We start from the raw sequence: 21,615 nt of genomic DNA, 5'->3' as shown, positions 1-21,615 counted from the left end.
GCCGCGTGCTTCTGTCACTCCAGGACGCTGGTGTTTCAGTCACACTTTATTAAGAAAACAGGCAGCGCGCTTCCCATTCAGAGGGCCCTCTGCGAGGGTTGGGGGCAGAACGAATTCTGAAAGGCAGGCCTGGCCCTGGTACCTGTCTGCCCTGCCGAGGGCGGTGTGAGAAAGCTCGCACTCAGCAGGGTGGGTGGGGCGGTCCCGCAGTGGGGCGGAGCTGTCCTGCTTTCCCTGAAGGCACTGAGGGCTGGGGGTGGGGGGCAGCCAGGACCGCCCCAAGCTGCCCAAAGCACCAGCCGGGCCTAGGGATTGAGCCAAGGGTGCTGGAGGCAGTCGGCCGCGCTGGCCCGCTTGTCTGGGATGTACTCCATCATGGGCAGCAGGAAGGCGCTGAACTGCGTGGCCTGCTCCAGGGGCCACTCGTACTTCTCCATGAGCACCTCGTACAGCCCCCAGTGCTTGAGGTTGTGGATGTGCCGCAGCTCTCCTGGGGGCAGGCCGGTGGGCCTTAGGTCAGGCTCCACCAGGGAGGACTCCGATCTGGGACCCCTTGCTCCCCTATTTCAGAGCCCAAGGTCCCTGCCCCGCCCCCGACATCCAGGTGGCCTGAGCCCGCTCGGCCCCACCTCTCCGGTTGAAGAACTCCCGGGAATAGCGGCCCGAGAGGGCAAAGGCCGGGGGGATGTCTCCCAGCAGCTCCACGATGTGGGCGATGTGGTCTGTGAATAGACAGGTGGCTGGGGGGAAGCCGGGCGGCCGGGAGACCCCGAGGCCGAGCCCAGGGCCTGCCTCCCCCTACCCTCGTCACGACTGTAGTCTTCTCCGGAGTGTGGCTCGAACAGGTAGTCGCCAGTGGCCAGCTCGAAGGCCTGGAAGGGGGAGAGGGTGAGGCTGCGGCCGGTGGGCCAGCCCTGGGCGGCGGCAGCCCAAACGGATGTACCATGCACGCCGTGCTCCAGATGTCGGCCGCGGGCCCGTACTCGGCGCCGATCAGCACCTCCACGGCCCGGTACTGCCGCGTCTGGATGTCCTCGGTGAAGTGCTTGTGCTGCAGGCGAGGGGAGCCGGGGAGGGGCTGCGGCCGCGCACCCAAGGGGTGCCTCAGCGCCCCGCGGTGCCCCGAGGGTCTGGCCGGACGACCTGAGGCCGAGGCTGCCCGCTTCCCTGTGGCTCCCCACCCCCTGCCGTGGGCCCAGTTCTGCTGACCAGGCAGGGCCGGTGCTGGTTGCAGCTCAGCCCTGGGACTGCGGCCTGAGGCAGACACAGGGAGGGGTCTGGGCGAGCGGGTTGCTCGGTGAGCCCTGGGGGCAGGCCTGTGCCGCCTCCTTCATAGCAGGGTGCCCTCTCATACCACCCAGCAGGCGTTGCCCAGGTCTGCGATCTTGATCTTGATCTTGTCTGCATTTTGGGGCTCTAGGGGGTTCACCAGGAGGTTGGAGGCACCAAATGGTGCTGGGGAAGCAAGAGAAGGGAGAGAGACTGAGCTGGCCCGGACCTGCCCTGCCCGGCCCTGCCCGCCCGCTGCCTGCCGCTGCCTGACTTACTGCTGGGTGACAGGAGGCCCCCGGTCTCTCGTTGGTTGGACGAGCCTGAGAGGACGGAGCACGAGGCGGGGGAGAAGAGCGAGCCCGAGAAGCCTGAGGTCTGGGAGCTGGGGCTGAGGCTGCGGCTGCCCCCGGGGGCAGGGGAGGAGGAGGCCGGGGAGGGGCCGGCCCCGGCGCCCCCAGGGTGGCAGCCAGAAGAGGAGGTGGAGCCGCTGCCCCCCTCTAGTCTTGAGCCAGAGTCTGGGGAGACGGGCGGAGGTGGTGTGTGAGCAGACGCCGCTGCGGCACGTGCCAGGCGGCCCTGCGCCCCCCGGCCCCTCACCCTCGGCCTGGGCCGCCGCCTCCATGGCCTCCATGGCCTCCAGCCTCTGCAGGTCCCGAAGCCGCTCCTCCAGCAGCCGCTTCTGCTGCTTCCGTTTGCGCCTCATCTTCTTCCTCTTGTTTTTGGACAGCTTACCGGTCTGCCGTTAGAGCCAGGTCACTCCGGGGTGCCCGTCACCCTTCCCCTGAGCGGCCCGAGCCTCTGCCCGTGGCCTGCGGGCCCGGGGGCTCCAGGGACACCAGACGTGGCACCGCCCCCTGTCTCCCCTCCTGCCCGCCACTCCCCAGAGCTTGAGGTTGGGGAGGAACCAGCAGGCCTGCCTGTGGGTGCCAGCCTCCCCTAGGGGCAGCTCCGGCCCCTCCCAGCCTCGGACGCAGCCACCCAGGGCAGTTTGGGGCACGTGGCCCACTCTGCGTGTCATCCGCATCCAGGCCACCCAGCCTCTTGGAAGTGCCACTGCAGGAGTGCTGGGCAGGGTGGAGAGGCAGGGAAGGGGTGGAACCGGAGAGGCTGAGGAAGGTGAGGCCCAGGAAGAGGGGCGCCCCCACTTACCAAGACCTCCTGGGGGGCAGTGCTGACTGGGGGGTGGGGCAGGCAGAGCATGGAGTGACAGAAAGGAACCGAGACTCAGGCAGGGGCTGAGGCCCGCGGGCCCCGCCCCGCCCCGCCCCACGCAGGCTCTTGGTACCTGTGGAACGGGATGGGGGCGGGGCCCCTGACTGCTGCCACTCTGTGGCCTCAGCAGCCAGGTGCCTGATGTAGGCATCACCCACACACAGCAGGATGTTCTCAGGCTTGATGTCTGTGTGGATGATCTTGCACTTGGTGTGGAGGTAATCCAGGCCGTGCAGCACCTGGGGAGAGCCACTCCTGAACTCCGCCAGCCCTGCCCAGGCCGCCTTGCAGTGCTCTTCGTGCCGGACGCGCGGCGCTCACCCGCCTCACGCGCGACGCTCACCTGCCTCACGCGCGGCGCTCACCTGCCTCACGATGCTCTTCACGCAGGGCACGGGCAGGCCCTGGTAGTTGGACTTGATGATCCACTTGAGGAGCTGGTGGCCTAGGACCTCCAATACCATGCACACGTCTTGGGCCGGGAGTGAAGGGCAGTCAGTGGGCAAGCAGCTGGGGCACAGGCCCTGCCCACCCTCAGCTGAGGCGGGGGAGCAACGAGCCTCAGGCAGTGCAGAGCTGGGTCTGGGAGGTCCCGGTGTTGCCACCATCCCGGTGTCATAGTGTCCCTATCACTCTTAGGTGTGCCAGTTGGGACAGTACCTTCTGTGGTCACCCTAGGGAGAGGGCACTGGAGGAATAGACAGGTTTCTCAGCCCGTCTCCAGTCCTATGCCCAAGTCTGCCAAAGAGCCTACGGACAGCCCCCCGAAAGGGAAGGCACTGCCACGGAGGTGGGCCCTCCCACTTGGGGGTAACCCAGCAACGCCCGTGGATAGCCTGTGCCAACCTGGTTATCCGCTCCCTGCCCCCCACACAGAAACACAAATCCCCAAAGTGGTGATGGGGGTATTTCGCAGTGTCACTGGAAGGGATAAACCCCCGTCGTGCAGATCAGCAAACTGAGGCCCTAGGAGCTGGGAAGGCGTGAGCCAGCTGGCCCCTGTGCTGCCACACTGCTTGCTCAGCCGGCAAAGGATACGGACTCCATTAACCCCTGAGATCCTGAAGTCGTCGATGAGCTGGACAATGGTTTCTCTTTTGGGGTCACTGGGGTCACTGTCTCGGACCTGGAGCAAAAGCCAAGGGGCCACAGACGGCTGCAACCTGCCCCTCGCCAGCTGCTCCCCGGGTGGCCCCTCCGGGGTGGGGGCCCCCCTCTCGCTCCAGCTGGGCCCCGCTGGAAGAAAGGCTGCTGGCCCGCCCTGCCCGCTCCTCGGGTCCTCCCACTCCGCGGAGCCAGCTGGAGCCTGCCCCTCCGGGAGCCCCGCCCCCCACCCCACCCACCCCCGCCCGCGGAGCCCCGGCAGGCCTTGCACCCACATTGCCAGGCCCTGGGCGGCTCCTGGGGCGCTGGGAGCGGGTAGGGGAGGCGCCTCACACATTTCAGGAGCTTGATCTCATCCACAGCTGTCTCCGTGTAATGCCCTGCGCTCTTTACCACTTTGAGGGCCACGAAGCGCTTGCGCCTGCAACACCGAGACCCGCGTCGGCTGCCAGCACCGGCCAGACCCACGGGGCCATCGCCGTGGCCTCAACGGTGCCCGAGGGCAGGACCCCAGCTGGCGTTGGGCCTCGGGGGGTGGAGGGGGCACTCACTGGATGTCCCAGCAGAGCCAGACGGTGGAGAAGTGGCCCCAGCCCAGCTTGCGCACCACGTGGTACCGCCCATTGAACAGGTCCCCGATCTTCACGGGGTAGTAGCCACCTGGGGAAGGGAGCCCGGAGGGCGCGGTGGGGGTGCTGCCTTCCCCCGTGCCCCGGGACAGCCCAGCCCCGCCGGCGTCCTGGCCCACGTGGGCCGGCTCGGGCCCCCTCCTCCCGGGCGGCGCCGCGGCCAGGCCTCACCCTTGCAGTAGTCCTTGGGATCCTCTTGCTCCTCGTCGTCGGAGCCCAGCAGCCCCTGCAGTATCCGTGGCGCCGGCACGGCTGGGGCCAGTTCGGAGCCCGAGGACTCGGGCCCGCAGGAGGCCTGTGAGCTGTGGGTGGGGTGGGCGGGCGGTGAGCGCGCGAGGCGCCAGGGGCCCCGGGCGCCCAGGCCGAGCCCTACCTGCTGCTGCTGCCGCCACTGGCCCCGCCGCCACCCACCGCGCTGGTGCTCATCCCGGCAGCGCTGCCCGCGGCTCCGGCGCCCCGGGCAGCTGCTCCTGTGGGGCCCGGCCGCGGCCTGCGCATTTATAGCCTCGGCCGGCCGCTGATCTCACCCGCCTTTATAAATAGCCTCCCAGCTGCTCAGCTGTGGGCAAGGTATGCAGCGGGGAGGGGGCGGCGACGGCGGCCTTGGAGGGCCCGGCCCCCAGGACGAGCCCCCCCCCGCCCCCCCAGGGCTGGCAGAGGGCACTGCTCCAGGGACACGGTGTGACACAGCCTCCACAGTGAGCTCCCTCGCACCCCAGGGCCAAGGGGGACACCCACGCTGGGATGTGATGACCCGGGCCCCAGGCTAAGCCCCTGCGCCTCAGGGCTGGCAGAGGGGGCCGTTGAGTGGGCACGTGGCGGTGACCTGGTCCTCAGGCTGAATCCCTGTACTCCAGAGCCCGCTGAGGGGGACAGCCACACAAGGGCACTGTGGGCATGGCGGGCCGGGCTTTCACCCCTTCTCACATGCCCCAGGGTGCCGGCGACACTCTGGGAACATTCTCTGGCTTCCTGCTTGGCCCTTGGGGGAGCCTTCCCAGAGGCGATCCCTGCCATTCCCACGGGTACCTCATTCCCTGCCCCCTCTCAGCTGGGTTCCCGCTTTTCCGATGGGTCCTTGATCCCCAAGACAGGCTGGAGCCCTCCTGTCCCTCAGTGTAGCGTCGCTGGGGGCCCTGGCCAGGCAAAGGTCAGGGGCGTGAGCTGCGGGCAGCTCTTCCCACCAGAGGTGCCAGGCCTGAGTGACAGCCTGGGGACTGCCCGCCACGGTCTCTCCCGGCTTCCTGCGGCCCAGCCCTGCCTTGCTCACTGGCTCCAACACGTGCACGTGTCCACGTAGGAGGCGTAGGGAGCTGTCCTTCCCGGCCCCGCCCTCAGGAGTCCTCACGTGGGAAGCAAGTAAGCCCACAGCTCTAGTGGGCTAGTGGCAGAGATGTCCGGGTCAGGCAGAGAGCCCTCGGAGCTTGTGACCTTGGGACCCCATCCAAGGGACCAGGAAGAAGAATCAGGTCCCCAGAAAGGGGGTGGGCGGGGAAGCCTCCAGGGAGGCAGCAGGACGGGCTGGAGACCTCTGTGGCTGGCGTGGGTGGGGAAGACGAGGGGAGGCCTTGGGCGGCCAAGGAGCCCCCCGAGCCTGTGGGCACTAGTGTGGGGTTCCGGCAGAGACCGGTGGGCATTTTGGCTCTTTAGAAAGAACATTGGCTGCTCCCAGGAGGGAATGGGGGGTGAAGAGGGGAGCCAGGAGGTCAGCTGGGGACTGTCAGAGAGTCAGAAGGAAGCAGAGGGGGCCTGGCAGTGATTGGGGACACTTGGTTCTACGTCCCTGTGCCAAGGAAAGGACTGGGAGGATGGGATGGGCATAGATGGGGGCGGGAGGGCAGGGGCACCTTTCCCGCAGGGGTCAGGGGAGGGAGGAGAGCAAGCCCTCGGAGTCCTCTTTTTCTCAGGTAGCAGAAGTCGTAGCCGTGGGCCGAGGGGAGCGCTGTGCTGAGGCACTGAAGAGACTCACAGGGGAAGGTGGGGCTGGGCATTGGGCTTCTTCTAAAAAGACATTTTTATTTCCAGATGTGATGCTCCAGCAAGCACATAAATACAGTGGGGAAGGGGGAGGGGGAAAGGATGACTATAAGTTAGAAGCCCAGGCGGGGAAGGAGGGAAGCGGAGGGGGCGGGGGGAGGGGTGGTAGGCAGCAGGGAGCCCCTCCCGCTCTCTGCCGGCCACTCCTGTGTCGCTGGCTCCATCCAGGGCTCCTCCTGGGTCGCGGGGGAGAATGCGTTGAGATGGCAGATCCTGCCGTTGCCGAGCTCACAGGTCAGTCACCTTGTTCTCCACCAGGGCGGCAATCTGCTGCAGGCGGCAGGCCAGTTGCATCTTCTGGCCCACAGGGTCCTCCTCCAGGGCACTGATGATCTACCAGGGCAGAGGAGGCCGCCCCGCCTGAGGCCCTGGCCCTCGGCCCACCGGCCGCCCTGCCCTGGCTCCATCTCAGTAGCAGCCTGGGGAGCCAGACCTCCCTGAGGAATCTGGACGGATGCCAAGCCCCTCCCCCAACCTGGGCCTTTCCTCTCTGCCCAGATTGGGCCTGGACACTTCCTCCCACCCCCAGGGAGACTCCTGGGGCCTCCCTCTGGGCTCTGGGCTCTGGGCTCTGGGCTCCGGGCTCCGGAGGCATGCCCCTCCCCCCAGAGTGCCCCGGGCCTCACCTGGTCGTAGTACCTGTGGATGTGGGTGTAGAGTTCTTGCAGAGCTTCCAGGCAGTGGGGAGCAGAGGTGTAATTCTGGGGGCAGCACGCGGGGGTTGAGGCCCCAGCCCGGGCCGCGAGCCAAGCCTCCCCCTTCCCCTCTGCCCCCTCCCCACCCCAGGTGTGGAAGGGTGCACCCTCTGGGCCGGGCCTCACCCCCGAGAGCTCGGCCAGAGCCGAGTTCATCTCCTGGTAGCTCGCCGGAGAGCTCTGGCGAATGTCGGAGTAGTATCTGGAGGAGGGGACAGAGTTAGGGGCAGGCAGCACCCATTCCCTCGTCCGTGACGCCCCGACACCTACCTCTCTACCATCTGCTTGTAGCGAGGGATCTCCCGGGCGTAGAGCAGTTTGTTCACGGGGGAATCCTGTTCCGGGCAGGGGTGGGCGTGAGCGGGAGCTGGGGAGCTCTGCCCTGTCTTTCTGACTGTGCCACTCGTGGCCCCCCCCAGCCCCACCCAGGGCTCTGCTCCGAGCCGCCGTGGCTCCCCCGCCAGCCTTTCTTCCTCTGCCCTCACCCGGCCCACTTTATGCTCCGAGATGGTGCAGGAGTCCATGAAGGTCTGGGCAATGACGGCGAGGACGGCGTCCACGTTGTCTGACACCCGCACGTCAAAGATGAGCTGTGGGTTCTTCAGGGTGTTCACCCAGAACCGCAAGAGTAGGCTGGGGACACAGGCCAGCCGCGGCGTGAGCACGCCGCTCCCGCTGCCACGCTCGGCCTGCTGCCCGGCCCTGGGCCGCACGGGGAGCTGGCCTGCGAGTCCGTGCCGGGGGCGGCCGGGAGCCACCAGGCCTGGGCTTCTGTCCCGGCCCTGCTGCCCCTGCCCTGGCAGTGTCCTCTCTGCACGGGGGCGGCAGGCGGGGCACCTGTTAGTCTTCCAGATGTGCAAGGTCTCCGGGTCCTCGATGCCGTGCTTGTCAGCCAGCTCGTCCAGGAAGTCAAACAGGTACTTGACAGCGATGGGCACGGGCCGGTTCACGCTGAGGATGGCCTGGAAGGCGTCGTCCACAAACTTCTGCAGCGTGCCCTAGAAGGCAGGGCGCGGGCGGTATGGGGGGCAGGGTGTGTGGGCCTCGAAGCCGCGGCCAGCGCGGCCTGCCTCAGTGGGTGGGGCCGCCCCTTTGCCTTCGGGACCACACCGTCTCCCCAGCTCGGTTGGGGTGCCTTTGCTGAGGCTCCCCGGGGGCCCAGCTCCCCGGCCCAGCTACCTTCATGGACAGCAGGCGGGTGAGGTAGATCTCCGGAATGGCCTTGGCCCGCGCCCGCTCCCGTTCCCGCTCCCTCAGGCTACTGCGCCGGGCCTTGGCTGCTTCTGGCTCATCGGTGACTTTCACCAGGTGCCAGAGGCGGACCCCACCCTCCTCACTGTCCTCCAGCATGGGGATGTCTGAGGGCACAGAAGCCGGGCCTCAGTCCTTTGCACCCTCATGCCGCTGGCCGGGGAGGCCCAACCTGCTTCCCTGGTGAGGTGGGGCAGGGTGGGGGGCGCCGAGGGCCGCAGGGTAAGAGAGAGGTGGAGGAGAGGGTGGCAGCCCAGGGGCTCGCTCGGCCCAGCACCCCGTGGCCCTGGAGCTCCCCGACCCGGACGCGCTGCCGCCCTCGTCCACCCTGGGCCCCTGGCTCAGCCTGGAGTTTCGGCTTCCCCGCTGGCGAGGTTTGGGGAGACCCGGACACGGCAGACGGCGTGCCCAGGACTCCAGCCTGCCCGCCTCGAACTTGGGGGCAGGTTGGCGCGGCTGGGCCACGGGACTCACTCTCCCCAGAGGGGCAGCTCGGGGCCAGGCTCTGGGAGACGGCGCCTCCGTTGTGCAGCTGGGGGATGAGCCTCACCGTGGCTCCATCCGGGACCTGGCGGGGAGGGGAGCAGAGGCTGGGCTCCTTCCCTGGCTGCCCCCGAGGCGGGAGCCCGGCCCCGGCACCCACCTGCCCGGCACCTTGTAGTGTTGTAGGGTGTTGAGTCTCTTCCAGCGGTCCTGAGTCACCGAGGTCAGGTCCTCGTCCGACAGGGTTAGGTGGCCAGCCAGGCCTGAGCGCCACTCTTGGGGGGACCCAGGGAAGCCGGTCAGCCCACAGCCCGTTCCCGTAGGGCAGAGCCGAGTGGCCACAGGTGAGAAGAGCCTTGGGTGGGGCAGGAGGGGTGGGTTCTCACCGAGGTCTAGGGCGTGCACTGAGGGCCTCTGGGAGAAGGGGGTGCCCTTGTAGACTTGGTCCAGCACCTTCTCCTTGACCTGGGTGATCGTGTCCGTGTCGAGCACCCGGGCGGGCACGCGCTGCACCGCGCTGCCACCCGCAGCCCCACCAGCCCCCGGGCCAGCCAGCACCATCAGCGTCAGGGGCCGGAATTCCACGTCCTCCCGCAGCAGGCGGCTGTCGTTCAGGGTCCGTTTTGCCTTGCCCGTCACGGCGTCCACGGGGCCCTTGTCCACCTGGTACTGGATGGCCCGGAGGAGCACGTAGAGCGGCTCAGCAGCCACCTCCTGCGGCCACCAGGAAGGGCTGGCGTCAGCTGGGGGACCGGTGGGCGGCGTGGGGCTCAGAGGGTGCGGTGCGGGCAGGGAGGCGTGGCCGGCTGCACGGAGCGAGGATGGAGGGCAGGCGACGACAGCGGCCTCTGCTCCACATCCAGCCCGGGCAAACGTTCGTAGCCTTCCCCTCACCGACGCCCCCGCCCTCGAGCCCGAGGCCCCTTGGCGGAATGGGGGCGCAGATCAGTGAGGCCAGAGGCAGCAGCCCCAGAATGGCGTGAGGGGAGAGGGGCCCTCACCCTCAGGAAAGCGTAGAGACAGATGGACACCCAGTTGGTGAGCAGCTTCTCCGCCATAGTCTCCGTCCTGCAGGGAGCGGGCCCCGGGTCAGAGGGGCTGCTGCAGGGCCCCCCTGTCTTCAGGCTGAGGCAGGCGGTAGCAGGAAGGCAGAGCTGCTCCGCCCGGCCACCCTTTGTGCCCGGCTCGCCGCTCAGGATGCCCATCTGCTTCCCCACCAGTGGCCCCGGACCCAGCCCGCCTCCCGGGGCTTCCCAGCCCCACCCACGCCAGGACAAGGCTGGACGGAGCCAGCTGCCCCGCTGCCGGGACTGGTCGGGCCAAGGCCAACCTGCGCAGCATGAGCTTGGGCTTCTTCTGCACGTGACGGGTAGCCAGGTCTCCGAGCAGCGTCTTCACGATGTCGGTCAGGTACTCGAGCTTGCCGTGCAGTGCCAGGGACAGCAGCGAAGCCACGAGGCAGCGGTCCCGCTGGGAGAAGCTGGGCTGCTCCTCCAGGGTGTGGACGAGCTAGGCGGGAGTAGGGGGGGTGCTGGCACTCACCCCGGGCAGCCCTGCGCCCCACGCATCCTCCCACGTCCGTGCCCACACCTGCCGCCTGGCCCGCCTCCTCGCCCAGGCCCGCCGCCCGCCCCCGCGGCCCTCACCGTAAGGAGGAAGAGCTTGCTGTTGAGCAGGTTGGAGAGCTGCATGAGGCCCTGGCGCACCGGCGCGCGGCGGCCCTCTTCCCCGGGCGCCTCCAGGGCAGGCTGCAGCGGGCAGCGGCCGCGCCCGGGGAAGAAGACGCGCTCGGCGTACGTGCGGTAGTCCAGGAAGGGGATCCCGCTGGCCTCCAGGTCGCTGCTGAGGTCAGTCATCTCCGTCATCAGGTCTGTAGGCCAGGAGCCACCGAGGTGTGAGCTCAGGCCCAGGTCCGCCCTCTACCCCCTCCCCACCTCCCTCTGCCGACCTGTGAACTCCTTTCGGCACTGGTCGCCCACGCCGATCTCCAGGTTCTCCAGCTGCACCAGAACCTTCTGGTAGTCCCGCAGGGCCTGCTTGCTCTTGTGCCTGCAGCCCAGGGGCCAGGTGTCAGCCACGGGACCAGGCCTGCCGGGGCCGAGGCCACTGAGCCAAGATGGCCGCTTGCCCAGAGGCCTGCCGTGGGACACCCTCTCCAAAAGTGAAGAGGGGAGTTCGCACGGGTCCGTGCGTGGCAGGGCGGCCCCCCTCACCTGTACATGAGGGTCAGGAGGAGCACGGCGGCGATCAGCACGGCCGCGCCCAGGCCCAGGCCCACCTGGGCCTCCACGGGGAAGGCAGAGAGCGCGGGCTCAGCCTCGTACTGGACGGGGCCCAGCGGCAGCCGCACGTTGCCCATCTGCACCTGGGGTGGGGACACAGGGCTCCTGAGCGCTGGCCTGCAGCGCTCCGCCCGCCCAGCCCCGCACCCGGGGCCCAGCCTCACCACGAACTGCGGCGGGGGTCTGGAGCCGTTGGTGGGCTGCGGGGCCCGTGGGGGCGGCTCGCAGTACAGGTGGGTGGGCGTGAGCGTCTTCACCAGGCACTCGCCGTCGCCGATGTGCACGCGCACCTCCTCCTTGCTGATGCCCAGGTTGAGACCCTCGCCCTGGAAGCCAGACCCGGGGCCTGAGTCGCGTCACCCAGCCGGTGCCCGCAGCCCCCGCGCAGCGGCGGCCGGCCGAAACCCTCACCTCCACGTCCAGGATGTGGCCTGGCTTGAGGCGGTAGGGGCGGGCGCCGCCGAGGGGGGCCAGGCGGGGGTTGGGCTGGTACAGGAAGTCCTGGCCGCCACTGGCGCGGGCAAAGTCCACGTGCACGTTGTCCAGGGCGAAGAAGACGCGCCGCGGGCTCGCCCCCTCCGGCACGGCGGGGCTGCGGCACAGGAGGAGGCTGGGCGAGCTGACGGAGCAGACGGTGGAGCACTGCGAGGCGGCGGGCCAGGACGGGGCGGGGTGAGCTGCGGCTCCCCACTCGCTCCCAGGGACGTGCGGGCCGCCCCACCCCCTCGCGGGGCACGGCACCCCCTGCTGGTGGGGCCTCACCTGCAGCCAGCCCCCCTCAAGCTGGGTGCAAGCCTGGGGGGCCGCGGCGGGGGCCCGACAGCTCCTCCTGGGGGTCGGGTCCCGGGGCTGCACCGCCGCAGCCGTCTCCTCCGCGGCCTCCAGCCACACGGACAGCAGGGGCCGCTCTACCACGTCCAGGCCCGTGCCCCGGACTCGGATCAGCCGCCCGCCCCTGCGCCAGGATAGCACTCAGCAGGCCCAGGGGCGGCGGGCAGCCCAGTCGAGTCCTGGCTCCCCGCCCTCCCGGCAGGGTGCACGGGTTGCCCCAGGTGGGTCAGGTCCTCACCCCCGGAAGCTGACGCTGGGCTCCGCCGCCACGAGCTGGGGGTCGGCGGTGTAGTGGAAGGGACTGGCGAGCAGCATGCGCTGGGCACGGCCGAAGACCACTCGAACCACAGCTTCTCCTGGGCTGGCCTGGGGCGTGGTGTGGCACACGATGGCCTCAGGACACACTGGCTCCCTTCTGCAGGGTGGGGAGGTGTCTGGCATCTTGGGCTCTAGCCTCAGCCCGGCCTCCCCACCAGAGGCCTGCTTTGCCTCCCTCACCAAGGGCAGAGACCCCTGGGGTGGGCACGGCAGCCGTGAACTTGGGACTTTCATGGGGGCCTTAGGGAGCCCTGAGTTCACCGCCCCCGTTGTACGCAAGGGGACACTGGGGCCCATAGGGAGTACCCCCCAGCTGACAGCGGCCAGCTGGAACCAGGAGGAGATACTCACATACGACAGGGTTGGCTGCCCACAAAGGCACTGATGTTGCCTCCCGTCTGGAGGTGCTGCCCATGGATGGTGAGCTGGGTGCCCCCTGCCTGGGGGCCCCACTGGGGACTCAGGCTCAGCAGGACGGGGTCCTGGGGGACAGGGCAAGCTGGGGCACGTGGAGGCCCACTTCTCAGCTCTGCCTCCTGGGCCACGGCTGACCCTTCTCTCCCTCCGGAAGCCCTGTGCCCAGCTTCTGCAGCCCCGCAGCTCTCCTGCCAGCCGCCCTGCCCCACCAGGGGGTGCTCTTCTCTCCTCACTGCGTCTCCTCGTCCTCTGCCGCGGCTTGCACCTCCCAGGCCCCCCTCCCCGCAGCTCTAAGCCCTAAGATCCAGTCACCTCCTTGGGGTGCTGCACCTGCCCCTGCACCCACTGCTCCCACCCCGGCCTCCCTGGCCCCAGCAAGTCTCGAGGGCTCAGGCTGGCGCCTGGAGGCATCCCTGCTCTCCCCCATCCCCTTGCCTGCAGGCAGCCAGGTGGGCAGCAAGTCCTGACAGCTCTGCGTCCCGGAGTGGTCCTCCTGCCCATCCGGCCGCTGCACTCACTGCTTCCGCTGCTTGCCTCCCTCCTGGACAGCGGCCGGTGGGCAGCGTCCTCACCATCCCGCCGCTGCCCCCAGCCCACCGTCCACTCGGATCACGTGGCTTCCCTCCTGGACACGAGGCAACACTTCCCGCTAACCTTAGGTCAAGTTGGAAATCCTCACGTAGGTGTCACTGCCCTCCTGCCTCTGCTTTCTACTACCCCCTCTGTGGGGACCACCCTGGGTGGGTGCTGACCTGGTAGGTGAAGTGCTGGGTTGAGATGCCCGGTGGCCGACTCTTAATGGCCACTTGGATTGGGCCCACGGTGCCGTTGGGGGCAGGAGATGTCACACACACAATCCTGCAGAGCGGAGGCCCGATAGCTGCTCAGGACCCCCGTGGGCCGGGCCCTCGCCCGTCGGGAGCCACAGGCCGCCTGCCAGCCGCTGCCCAGAGCCCACCCCCTCTACTCCTCTCGCTGCCAGCCCCTCCCTCCCCTCCCCCGGGCTCATCTTCCTTCGGCGCATCTGACCCGGGCCCATGTTTCTTGGCCGCGAGCCTCCCTTCTCTCTGGGCGGCCAGTCTCTGAGGGCCTCCTTGGGAGGGCGTCCCTCCGCCCCCGGCTGCCAGGATGCCTCACCGGGCAGAGATGCGGTAGAGAGAGGGGTCAGGGCTGCAGGGCCGGCCAGCCACGCTCACGGCGTCCTGCACGTCGGCAAAGTCCCGGCCCAGGTTGGAGCCCAGGATGGTGAGGGCCAAGCCGCCCTCAGGGGGGCCGGTCAGGGGTTCAATCTGCAACAGGGAAGGGTGGTGATGGGATGCCCCCAACCCGCTCCTCCTTTGCGGTGGGGGGGCGCCTGGCCAGCCGACCAGACCGAGGTGGGACACAGCTGCTAGGGCTTGGGGGCCTGGGGCAGGGCTGCTCTGACCCTGGTAAAGCTAAGACAGTGGGGGGCAGGGCGGGGCCAGGCAGACCGGGATGGGGGATGGGGGATGGGGGGAGGAGGTGAGAGGCTGAGCCGTGGGGGAGGGGTGGGGGGGAGGCTAGGGTGACGGTTGGGGGCTCACCGAGTCGATGCTGGGTGTGGGACACAGCGGCTCCACAGCCCCAGGCGGGCACAGCGGCCCGTAGCGACAGGTGGGCTGGTCGTGGCTGCACCACAGGCAGCCCAGGCTCCCGTTGGCTGCCTGGCAGTGGCTGCAGTCGGGGTGGCCCACAGCGCAGTCGTACAGGGTCACTAGGGAAGGTCAGGTGGTGCTCTGAGGCGCCTCCCCCGACTGCACACCCTGCCCTGCCTGCTGTGCCGCCCCCAGGCTCACCATGAAGAGTGCGGGCATTGTCCAGCCTCTGGCCCTCGCCCCGGGTGACGTAGATGGGCACTGGGAGCTCCGGCTGGGCCATGGAGGGCTGGAACTGTGGGTGGAGGGCGGGGTCAGGCCCGACCCAACTCGGAACACGCCCTGACCCCCGCCCGCCTCCTCCAGGATGCTCCTCCCAGAATGGGTGCCATTGTTCAGGGCCCGCATCTCCCAGTAGGGGCTGTGGGCACCATGTTCCTGTGCACGCCCAGGCCTGCCCACAGCAGGCCTCATGAGTGACGACAGGCTAAAGGGGACGAGCCCCTGAGGGCCCGGGACAAGCGAGGGCTGCACAAGGCGTCCAGTGGCAGGTGAGGCTATGGGGCAGCTGCCCACCTGCTGGGCCTGGCAGTGGATGAGGCCGGCGTCCCCGGCCACCTCCTCCAGGGAGGCTGGCAGCCTCTGCAGTTCTCCGGGCAGCTCCAGCCAGCAGTGGTAGGCGGCAGGCAGGCCCTGGGGGTGGGCTCTGTCAGCATCCTGGACACTGTCAGCGGCTACCACTGCCCCTCCCCCGCTGTCCCTGTCCCCCTCCCACCGGAATGCTCACCCGGAAATGCTGAAGGTTCCGCACGCGCAGGGCCAAACGGCTCTCCCAGCCCACAGGCACCAGGAGGGGGCCTACCAGGCCCTCGACCCGGGGACAAGCCCCTGGGCCCCGCACCTGGCTGTCCGCCTGGGGGAAGGAGACCCCTTAGCGCTTCAGAAGCCGAGGGGCCTAGGCGGGCCCGGGGTAGGGTGGGTCCACGACGGAGGTGAAGAGAAGCCAGCAGGCCGGGCCCACCCACCTGTTGGGCACTGTAGATGGTCCTCTCGCCCTCCGGGCAGCGTTCCCCGTACACACAGCGGCTGCTCTGGGGGCACCAGTGGCACCGCCAGAGGCTGCCCACACAAGCACCGCACCTGGGGGGACGGGGGGCTGCTCAGGTGGGGCGCCATCGGCATTCACCACCCCTACCCAGCAGCCGGGCCCGGCACTCACGGAGCAGCCGCCTCCAAGGCCTGCACGGCACTGCAGTCGTAGAAGGAGAAGTTGGTGGTAGCCACGACCACGTCCTCGAACATCAGGGCCAGGGGCAAGGTGATGTGCTCTGGGAGGGCATGGTGGCGGCAGGGGCGGTCATGTGGCTCCTGCCCCTCCGGCTCCCGCCCTCGCCCCTCGCCCCGGGGGCCCCTCACCTGTGCCCGGAGGGTTGTGCGGCAGCTGGTCTTGGGGAGGGGTGACACAGGCCACGTGGGTCCCTTCCACGTGAGCCAAGCTGTCATAGCCCCCGAAGGCACAGTGGAAGTATTCGTCCACGGTGAGGGTGGGCAGCCGGGGCACAGACAAGGCGACCTGGGACACGCGCGAGGAAAGCACAGCAGGCGGGGCTTCTGGGGGGCCCAGCTCGCCGAGGGAGAGGGATCCAGGGCAGGGAGGGTTGGGAGCAGAGACAGCGGGAGAGAAGGAAGACGGGGCAGCCCCCCCAGGCAGGCGGCGGCAGGCGTCTGACCTGGCCCTGCTCCTGGCGGGGATGGTGGGCCGGCAGCAGGCTCTGGATGTGCAGGCAGCGGCCGTCCTCGTAGCTCCATAGCCACTGGTTGGGCTGGGCTGCCCGCCCGCATTGGCCCTTGCGGGTACACCTGTGGGGCAGGGGCCTGTTGGGTCCCTGTGTGGGACTCAGGCTCCCTGGGTGATGGGCGGCAAGGGGCTTGGGAGGACGGCCCAGCTGGAGCGCAGCGAGCGGGGGGCGTGAAAGGGACTCTGCTCAGAGAGGAAGGGGCCGAGCACATAGGGCTTCGTGGCCGATGCGCGGGCTTCGGCCTTGCCTGTGAGCGAGGGGGGGCGCCGCTGCTGGGGACACGAGCATGTGAACCGGACTTAGGGTCGCCGTGAGGGATTCCCGAGGCTGCCATGTGGAGCGTGGGCTGGAGAGGAGCTGGAGTGGGCCAGGGGACACCTGGGAGAGGTGACAGAGGCCTGGCCCAGAGGGGGCTGGGGGAGGAGAAGTGGACATGTTGGGCAGTGGGGGGAAGGGGACGCCCACCAGATTCTCGGTTGGGCGCGCAGGACAGGATGGGGGAACTCAGCGACGGCCCTGCGTCCCACCTCGGGGACACGACCCGGCCTCCTGGCCCACCTGGAAGTGCGCCGGGAGCGGCCCCCACTCACCTGCCCTGCAGGACGCACCAGCCGCACAGGGGGTCCCGGGCCTGGAGGCAGCTGCTGCAGTCGGGGAACTGGGGGCAGGCTGCCACGGGTACGCGGTCCACCTGGACAGGCGGCGGGGTACAGAGGTGGTGGCTGCAGGGCCTCGGGCCTCGTGTGCTCACCCCCCCCTGGGACGGCCCTCACCTGCTGGGAAGTCAGCACGTAGACGTGGCTGCCGCTGCTGTCCACCAGCAGGTCGGGGCTGATGGCCGAGCCCGGGGGCCCCACTTGTTGTGAGTGGTACACCTGGCCTCGGGTGCCATTGAGGAAGACCTGGGGGGATGACAAGGGCAGGGCTGGGCCAGCCCGCCGAGCCCAGGCCCGCTCTCAAGAAGGCCACAGGCCAACCGTCGGAGCAGGTGCTGTCCCGGCTGGGGTTCCCAGGGAGCATCCCGGCCCACAGAGCTGTCTCCCCTTCCTGCCGGCCCAGGGCGGCCAGGCCGTGCCATGGAGGGTGGGGCAGGCCCACGGGCATCCAGCCTGCCCATGTCGCCTCCCCGCTTCAGCCTCACCCAGCTAGGGGGGGCAGAGCCACCCTGGGTGGGGCCCTTGGGTGCCAGGGGAGAAAGGGCAGCTGCGGGGAGACAAGCAGGTCATGAAAAGGCAAGAGTCTCCTGTTATCGGCTGGAGAAGCTGGGGCCGCCTGGGAGGCATGCAAAGCCACACATCTGGGAACCAGCCATCAGTGTGTGGCCTGGCTTTCCGACCTGCCAGCAGGACACAGGCCGAGAGGTGTGGAAGGAAACCGTGGCTCACGGGGCTTCTGTGAGCCGCCACAGGGCAGGAGCGCCTCCAGTCAGGCCACTGAGGCTGGGCCCGGCCTGGCAGCATTGAGGCTGGGACCGGGGGTCTGGCCGAGGCCCACCCCGCCTTCATCAGGCCCTTACCTTATGCAGCTGGCCCTGGACGTCCCCCAGGAACGCTATTGTGTGTCCGTCGGCCCGGAGGGCTGCGACTGCGCTGATGGAGTTTCCGAGCTGCAGCAGAGGCCCCGCCTCCAGGGGCTGGCGGCCCGCAATGGGGCTCGGGGTGTGCTCATCGCCACAGGGGTATGACTCGGGGGAGTCCTGCAGGGGCGGAGAGGGGGGAATCAGTTCCCGGAAGAGGCACGAGGCACCTTCCCTGGGCCCGGATCTGCAGTCAGCACGGGATGGCAAGGCAGCAGGCGAGAAGGGCCCGAGGTTGCACCGCACAGAGGGAGGGACTGGCCGAGGAGACTCAGGCCGAGCGGGCCCCTCCTTGACATCCTCTAAACCAGAGGTCACAGGCGATTGTCACACGAGAGCGTTCAGCTGCCCTCGGCCAGGACTGCGTGCGGCAGCCCCGGCCCTGGGCAGAGAGAAGCTGCAGGGCCACAGAGGGACAGGGCCGGAGTGGCAGGCCGGGTAACACAGATGGCGGTGCGGAAAGCCTCAGGTGAGAGGGCAGGGGTGAGGCCCAGGCCCAGCCACTCACGGGCGGCAGGGTGACGCAGCGCGACGTGACGCCGTACTCCACGGTGGCTTCCTCCGTGCCGCCGGGGCCCCGGCCGCCCGTGGTGTAGCAAAGGCGCCGGGCCCGCTCCATGGTCGCGTCCAGGTCGGCCAGGGGAAAGGCGCACAGGGCCGCCTGCGCCCCCCTCGGGCCGGCAGCGAACGCCCCCAGTAAGGCGCCCGGGGCGAGGGAGGCGGCCTGGATGAGGCCGTGGCCCCGGCAGGTGAGGGGCACCTCCACGTAGGAGTAGAGGTTGGCGTCCCCCAGGCAGACCCGAGCCACGTAGGAGTGGTACTCGGCCTGTGCCCGGGCCCCGCGGCGGCGGAAGACGAAGTAGGCCGAGCGAGCGTCAGCCAGGGCCGCCACGTAGCTGTTGTTGTAGTCGGAGAGGTCGCCCACCACCAGGCGGCCCAGGCCCTCGCTGGAGAAGGGCTGTGGCCCAGCCAGCTGGCGCACGGTCAGGGGTGGCACCCCACCCGACAGCTTGCCCGCCAGGCCCCTGGCCACCAGCAGGAGGTCCCGGCCCGGCCCAGGCACCACCAGGCCCACCGTAGCCACGCCCGCGGCGTTGGCGGCCACGAACTGCCCGTCGCCAGGGTCCTCGGCCCAGTACAGCAGCTGCGCCACATCCTCCAGGCGCCGCTTCTCACACACTCCCTGCCGCACCTGCCCGCAGGCCACCAGCTCCCGGGCCCGGCCGCTCACCAGCAGCAGCTGGTTGGCGTTGTCGGTGAGCCGGGCCTGCGGGCACTCGGCCGGGTCCCGGAAGGGCACGCAGTCGGGGCTGTCGAGGACCGGGCCTGTGACGGCCACCGACTCGAGCCGCAGTGCGGGGCTGAGCTGGAAGAGGCGGTTCACCGCGCCCACGTAGAGGGCGCCCCGGCCTGGCGCCAGCGCCAAGCGGTTGAGGGTGGTATTGGGCGCCAGGAAGCGGTGTGCCCGCGTCGGGGCGAGCGGTGGGCACAGCAGCGGCAGCACGAGCAGCAGGCGGGCGCCCAGCGGAGGCCGGGGCGCCATCGCGGGGCCCTGGGGGAGGTCGGGCAGGAAGGCACGAGTCAGGGTGGCCGTGGGAATGGAGGGCGAGGGGGCAGGAGGAAAAGGAGAGACAGAGACAGAAAGGGAGGGAGAGAAGGACGGAGAGGCAGAGAGACAGAAGCAGAAAGCAGGGGCAGGGAGAAGCAAAGGGAGAGGAGAGGGAAAGAGTCAGAGGGAGACAGGGACAGGGGAGACGGAGAGTCCCCAGGAGATGGGGGCGGGGTACACGCATGCGCGAGGAATTTCCTTCATCTTCTACTTTATATGCATCTAGATTGTTGAAGGGGGCAGATCCTGAAAAGCCACAAGAACGCCAACAGAAGGACTGAGTGACAGAGAGAGGAGAGACCACAGAAAAGAGAGCAGGGCAGGGGAGAGGTGGGGAGGTGGAGGCGGAGGGGCGGTGGGCGAGGGGAAAGGGGACAGGAGCCCAGAGACCCCGACGAGGACAGGGCCTGAGGGCCAGCGAGGGTGGGAGAGAAAACCTGCCCTGGGAAGCCAGCGGAAGAGAGGAGAGAGCCAGACACCCCACTGCCTGCCCCAGAGAAAGCAAGGGGCCGGTGGCCAGGGCCGAGGCAGAGGAGAACAGAGGGCTGGGAGGGCCCCAGACTGAGCTGGGGGTGCTCGGAGAGGGGATGGGGGAGTTGGGGGGCACCGAGAGACAACCCAGGGTGCAGGGGGTTGGGGGAGGCCTGTCCCTTGCCCCATCAGCCCCGGCAGACAGGGTCCACCGGGACTGGCATGGGGAGGGTTAATGGGGGGGGGGCGGGAGAGGAGTGAGAAGAGGACAGCCAGAGAGGGCGGGAGGGGAGAGGAGAGCTTGAAAGAAAGTCCTAGCCAGGAGCCGGGCACGGGCTCCCTTCCCCACCCATTTGGGGCCCAGACTGGTGGTAGCTCCCGCCGGCCTGGTGGGCGCCCAAGGCTGAGCCCTGAGGGGAAGGGCAGGGCCCCAGCCTCCAGAGGAGGCTCCGATCCGGGGTTCTCCCGGCCTTCCAGCTCACCTCCCGGCCGCCGCCGCCCAGCAGCCTCCTGCGGTGCCCAGGTGACACAGGCCACGAGTCCCTGGGCCGTGATGGCCCCTCACGCCTCCCTCCTCCTGACCCCGGCACAGAGCCACAAAGACAGGGTAGGAGCCAGGTCCTGAGTTGAGCCAAGGTCCCGCACAGCTGGGCGTGTGGGCGCGTGCCAGCCAGGAGTGGGCCCACTGTCATTCAGCAGCCTGCCAGCTCCGGCCCCCATGGGCGTGCCAGCTGCTGCGGGGAGAGCTCCGAGGATGGCCCCTGGGCCCTTATCTTGGATATACAGACAGGAAGGTCAGGCCTGGCTTGGGGACAGGGCCGTTTCCTCTAGACCCTGGTATCGGCGGCAGTATCAGGGGCGGGTGAGGGGGTAGACGGCCCACAGCTGGAGGCGCAGCGCATGGGAGCCCGGGCTCCAGGCACCTCTGCGCTCCTCACCTGCCTGCCCTTCCCCAGAGGGGGGTCTCTGGGGACGTAGGACTCAGGCACTTACCGCAGCGAAGGGCAGCAGCAGAGGCGTCTCCCGGGGCAGTGGTGACGGGCACAGGATGGCTGTGGGGGGCATTGTCCTGAGTAGGAGGGAGACAGTCAAGGCTTGGCTCCATTCACACTCAACCCCGGGGGAGGAGGGAGGCCAGGGGGGCCGAGGCCTGGCAGCCGGGCTTCACCACAGCTGGCAGCTTTGTCAATAGTGGCTGGGCCAAGGCAGCCCTGCCTCCACGCCAACAATGTCCCCTCTGTCCAGAGGCCCAGGCCAGGGACCCACTATCTGGTGTTCCTATCCCCATCCAGACTGCTCTGACCAGGGGGCTCCTTGCCACTCCCCACCCCCAAAGAGACACCCCCTGGGATCTGGGGACAAAGGGACAGGGTTTCCTTCAGCCAGAAAAATGAGACCCACACAGCCAGTCCCCCACTCCCGCCCCGTGCCAGCCAGCGTGCTCCTCCCCGTGTCCCCCCGGGGTCCCTGTGAAGGGCGCAGAGTGGGCCACGGAGCCCCCCCTGCAAGGGCCAGGGCCCTGCGCCCCTGCATAGCCGGCCTCACCCTCGGTAGCCTTGGCGCCTGGCTGGAGGCGAGTCCTGACCCTCAATGCCTGCCTTTGTCCAGGCCAGGGGCAGGGGAGAGACTGGCCAAGGCAGCCCGCCTGGGAGACCTTCTCCCCCCATGCGCCCCCACCCCCAGGGACTGGCCAAGTCGTGCCAGGTACAGTCTGGTGCCAGTGGAGGATGCTTCTGGAGGGGGCTGAGGCATAGAGGATGCACAGGAGGGGGTGTGAACCCAGCCCCTAGCTTCAGACTTGGCAACTGGTTGCAGGCTGTCCCCCTCCCGCTCGCCCGGGAAATACCATCCCAGGATGGGTCTGGATCTCCCCCTTCACGTGTGGGGTGGGGAAGGGAGTGGCAGCTGGCAGCCGGCTCCTCTGCCCCCCTCAGAGGGCACCGTCCGCGCACCAAGGCGGCAGGGCTCAGGCCGTGACCCGAGGTGCGGAAACAGGTGTGCTTGAGTCCGGCT

General features: G+C 69.0%; 2 protein-coding genes across 2 annotated transcripts; both read right to left on the bottom strand.

Moving 5' to 3' along the window:
- Positions 1-33: 33 nt before the first annotated feature.
- Positions 34-4,672, bottom strand: SRPK3 (SRSF protein kinase 3). Its single transcript, XM_061179539.1, has 15 exons — positions 4,591-4,672; positions 4,389-4,519; positions 4,140-4,248; positions 3,922-4,009; positions 3,523-3,610; positions 2,850-2,956; positions 2,558-2,723; positions 2,422-2,447; positions 1,870-2,008; positions 1,548-1,787; positions 1,355-1,455; positions 944-1,051; positions 803-872; positions 630-722; positions 34-490 (listed from the first exon to the last, which is right to left on the bottom strand). Exons 1-15 carry the CDS (start codon positions 4,641-4,643, stop codon positions 306-308), a joined length of 1,704 nt encoding a protein of 567 aa, XP_061035522.1. The 5' UTR covers positions 4,644-4,672; the 3' UTR covers positions 34-305.
- Positions 4,673-6,434: 1,762 nt separating this feature from the next.
- PLXNB3 (plexin B3) lies at positions 6,435-20,667 on the bottom strand. Its single transcript, XM_061177681.1, has 35 exons — positions 20,596-20,667; positions 18,031-19,074; positions 17,463-17,642; positions 16,720-16,848; positions 16,537-16,637; positions 15,878-16,007; positions 15,564-15,720; positions 15,367-15,475; positions 15,173-15,287; positions 14,935-15,060; positions 14,724-14,840; positions 14,349-14,442; positions 14,097-14,266; positions 13,669-13,820; positions 13,284-13,389; positions 12,466-12,596; positions 12,035-12,211; positions 11,728-11,920; positions 11,377-11,607; positions 11,130-11,291; positions 10,897-11,048; positions 10,632-10,732; positions 10,330-10,553; positions 10,014-10,192; positions 9,685-9,751; positions 9,070-9,397; positions 8,855-8,958; positions 8,630-8,768; positions 8,129-8,307; positions 7,787-7,947; positions 7,435-7,582; positions 7,220-7,284; positions 7,076-7,151; positions 6,881-6,955; positions 6,435-6,587 (listed from the first exon to the last, which is right to left on the bottom strand). The coding sequence occupies exons 1-35, from the start codon at positions 20,665-20,667 to the stop codon at positions 6,483-6,485; spliced, it is 5,799 nt and encodes a 1,932-aa protein (XP_061033664.1). The 3' UTR covers positions 6,435-6,482.
- Between the last annotated feature and the right edge of the window lie 948 nt (positions 20,668-21,615).

The sequence above is a fragment of the Eubalaena glacialis genome, chromosome X, assembly GCF_028564815.1.
Source record: "Eubalaena glacialis isolate mEubGla1 chromosome X, mEubGla1.1.hap2.+ XY, whole genome shotgun sequence".
NCBI classification, from domain to species: Eukaryota; Metazoa; Chordata; class Mammalia; order Artiodactyla; family Balaenidae; genus Eubalaena; species Eubalaena glacialis.
The sequence above is the reverse complement of the archived record's forward strand: the minus strand, read 5'-3'. Positions and strand labels throughout refer to the sequence as shown.

What these genes read in the sequence shown, in the direction of transcription:
- SRPK3 (XM_061179539.1), bottom strand. Translation starts at nt 4,643, where the DNA reads ATGAGCACCAGCGCGGTGGGTGGCGGCGGGGCCAGTGGCGGCAGCAGC. An exon ending in TGAAGAGCATCGTGAGGCAG is followed by an intron (nt 2,724 to 2,849) that starts GTGAGCGCCGCG and finishes GGCTCTCCCCAG; the next exon opens with GTGCTGCACGGCCTGGATTA. An exon ending in CTGCCCCCCAGGAGGTCTTG is followed by an intron (nt 2,009 to 2,421) that starts GTAAGTGGGGGC and finishes CTCTAACGGCAG; the next exon opens with ACCGGTAAGCTGTCCAAAAA.
- PLXNB3 (XM_061177681.1), bottom strand. Translation starts at nt 20,667, where the DNA reads ATGCCCCCCACAGCCATCCTGTGCCCGTCACCACTGCCCCGGGAGACG. An exon ending in TGCTGCTGCCCTTCGCTGCG is followed by an intron (nt 19,075 to 20,595) that starts GTAAGTGCCTGA and finishes GACCTCCCCCAG; the next exon opens with GGCCCCGCGATGGCGCCCCG. An exon ending in CCATCTACAGTGCCCAACAG is followed by an intron (nt 15,061 to 15,172) that starts GTGGGTGGGCCC and finishes TCCTTCCCCCAG; the next exon opens with GCGGACAGCCAGGTGCGGGG.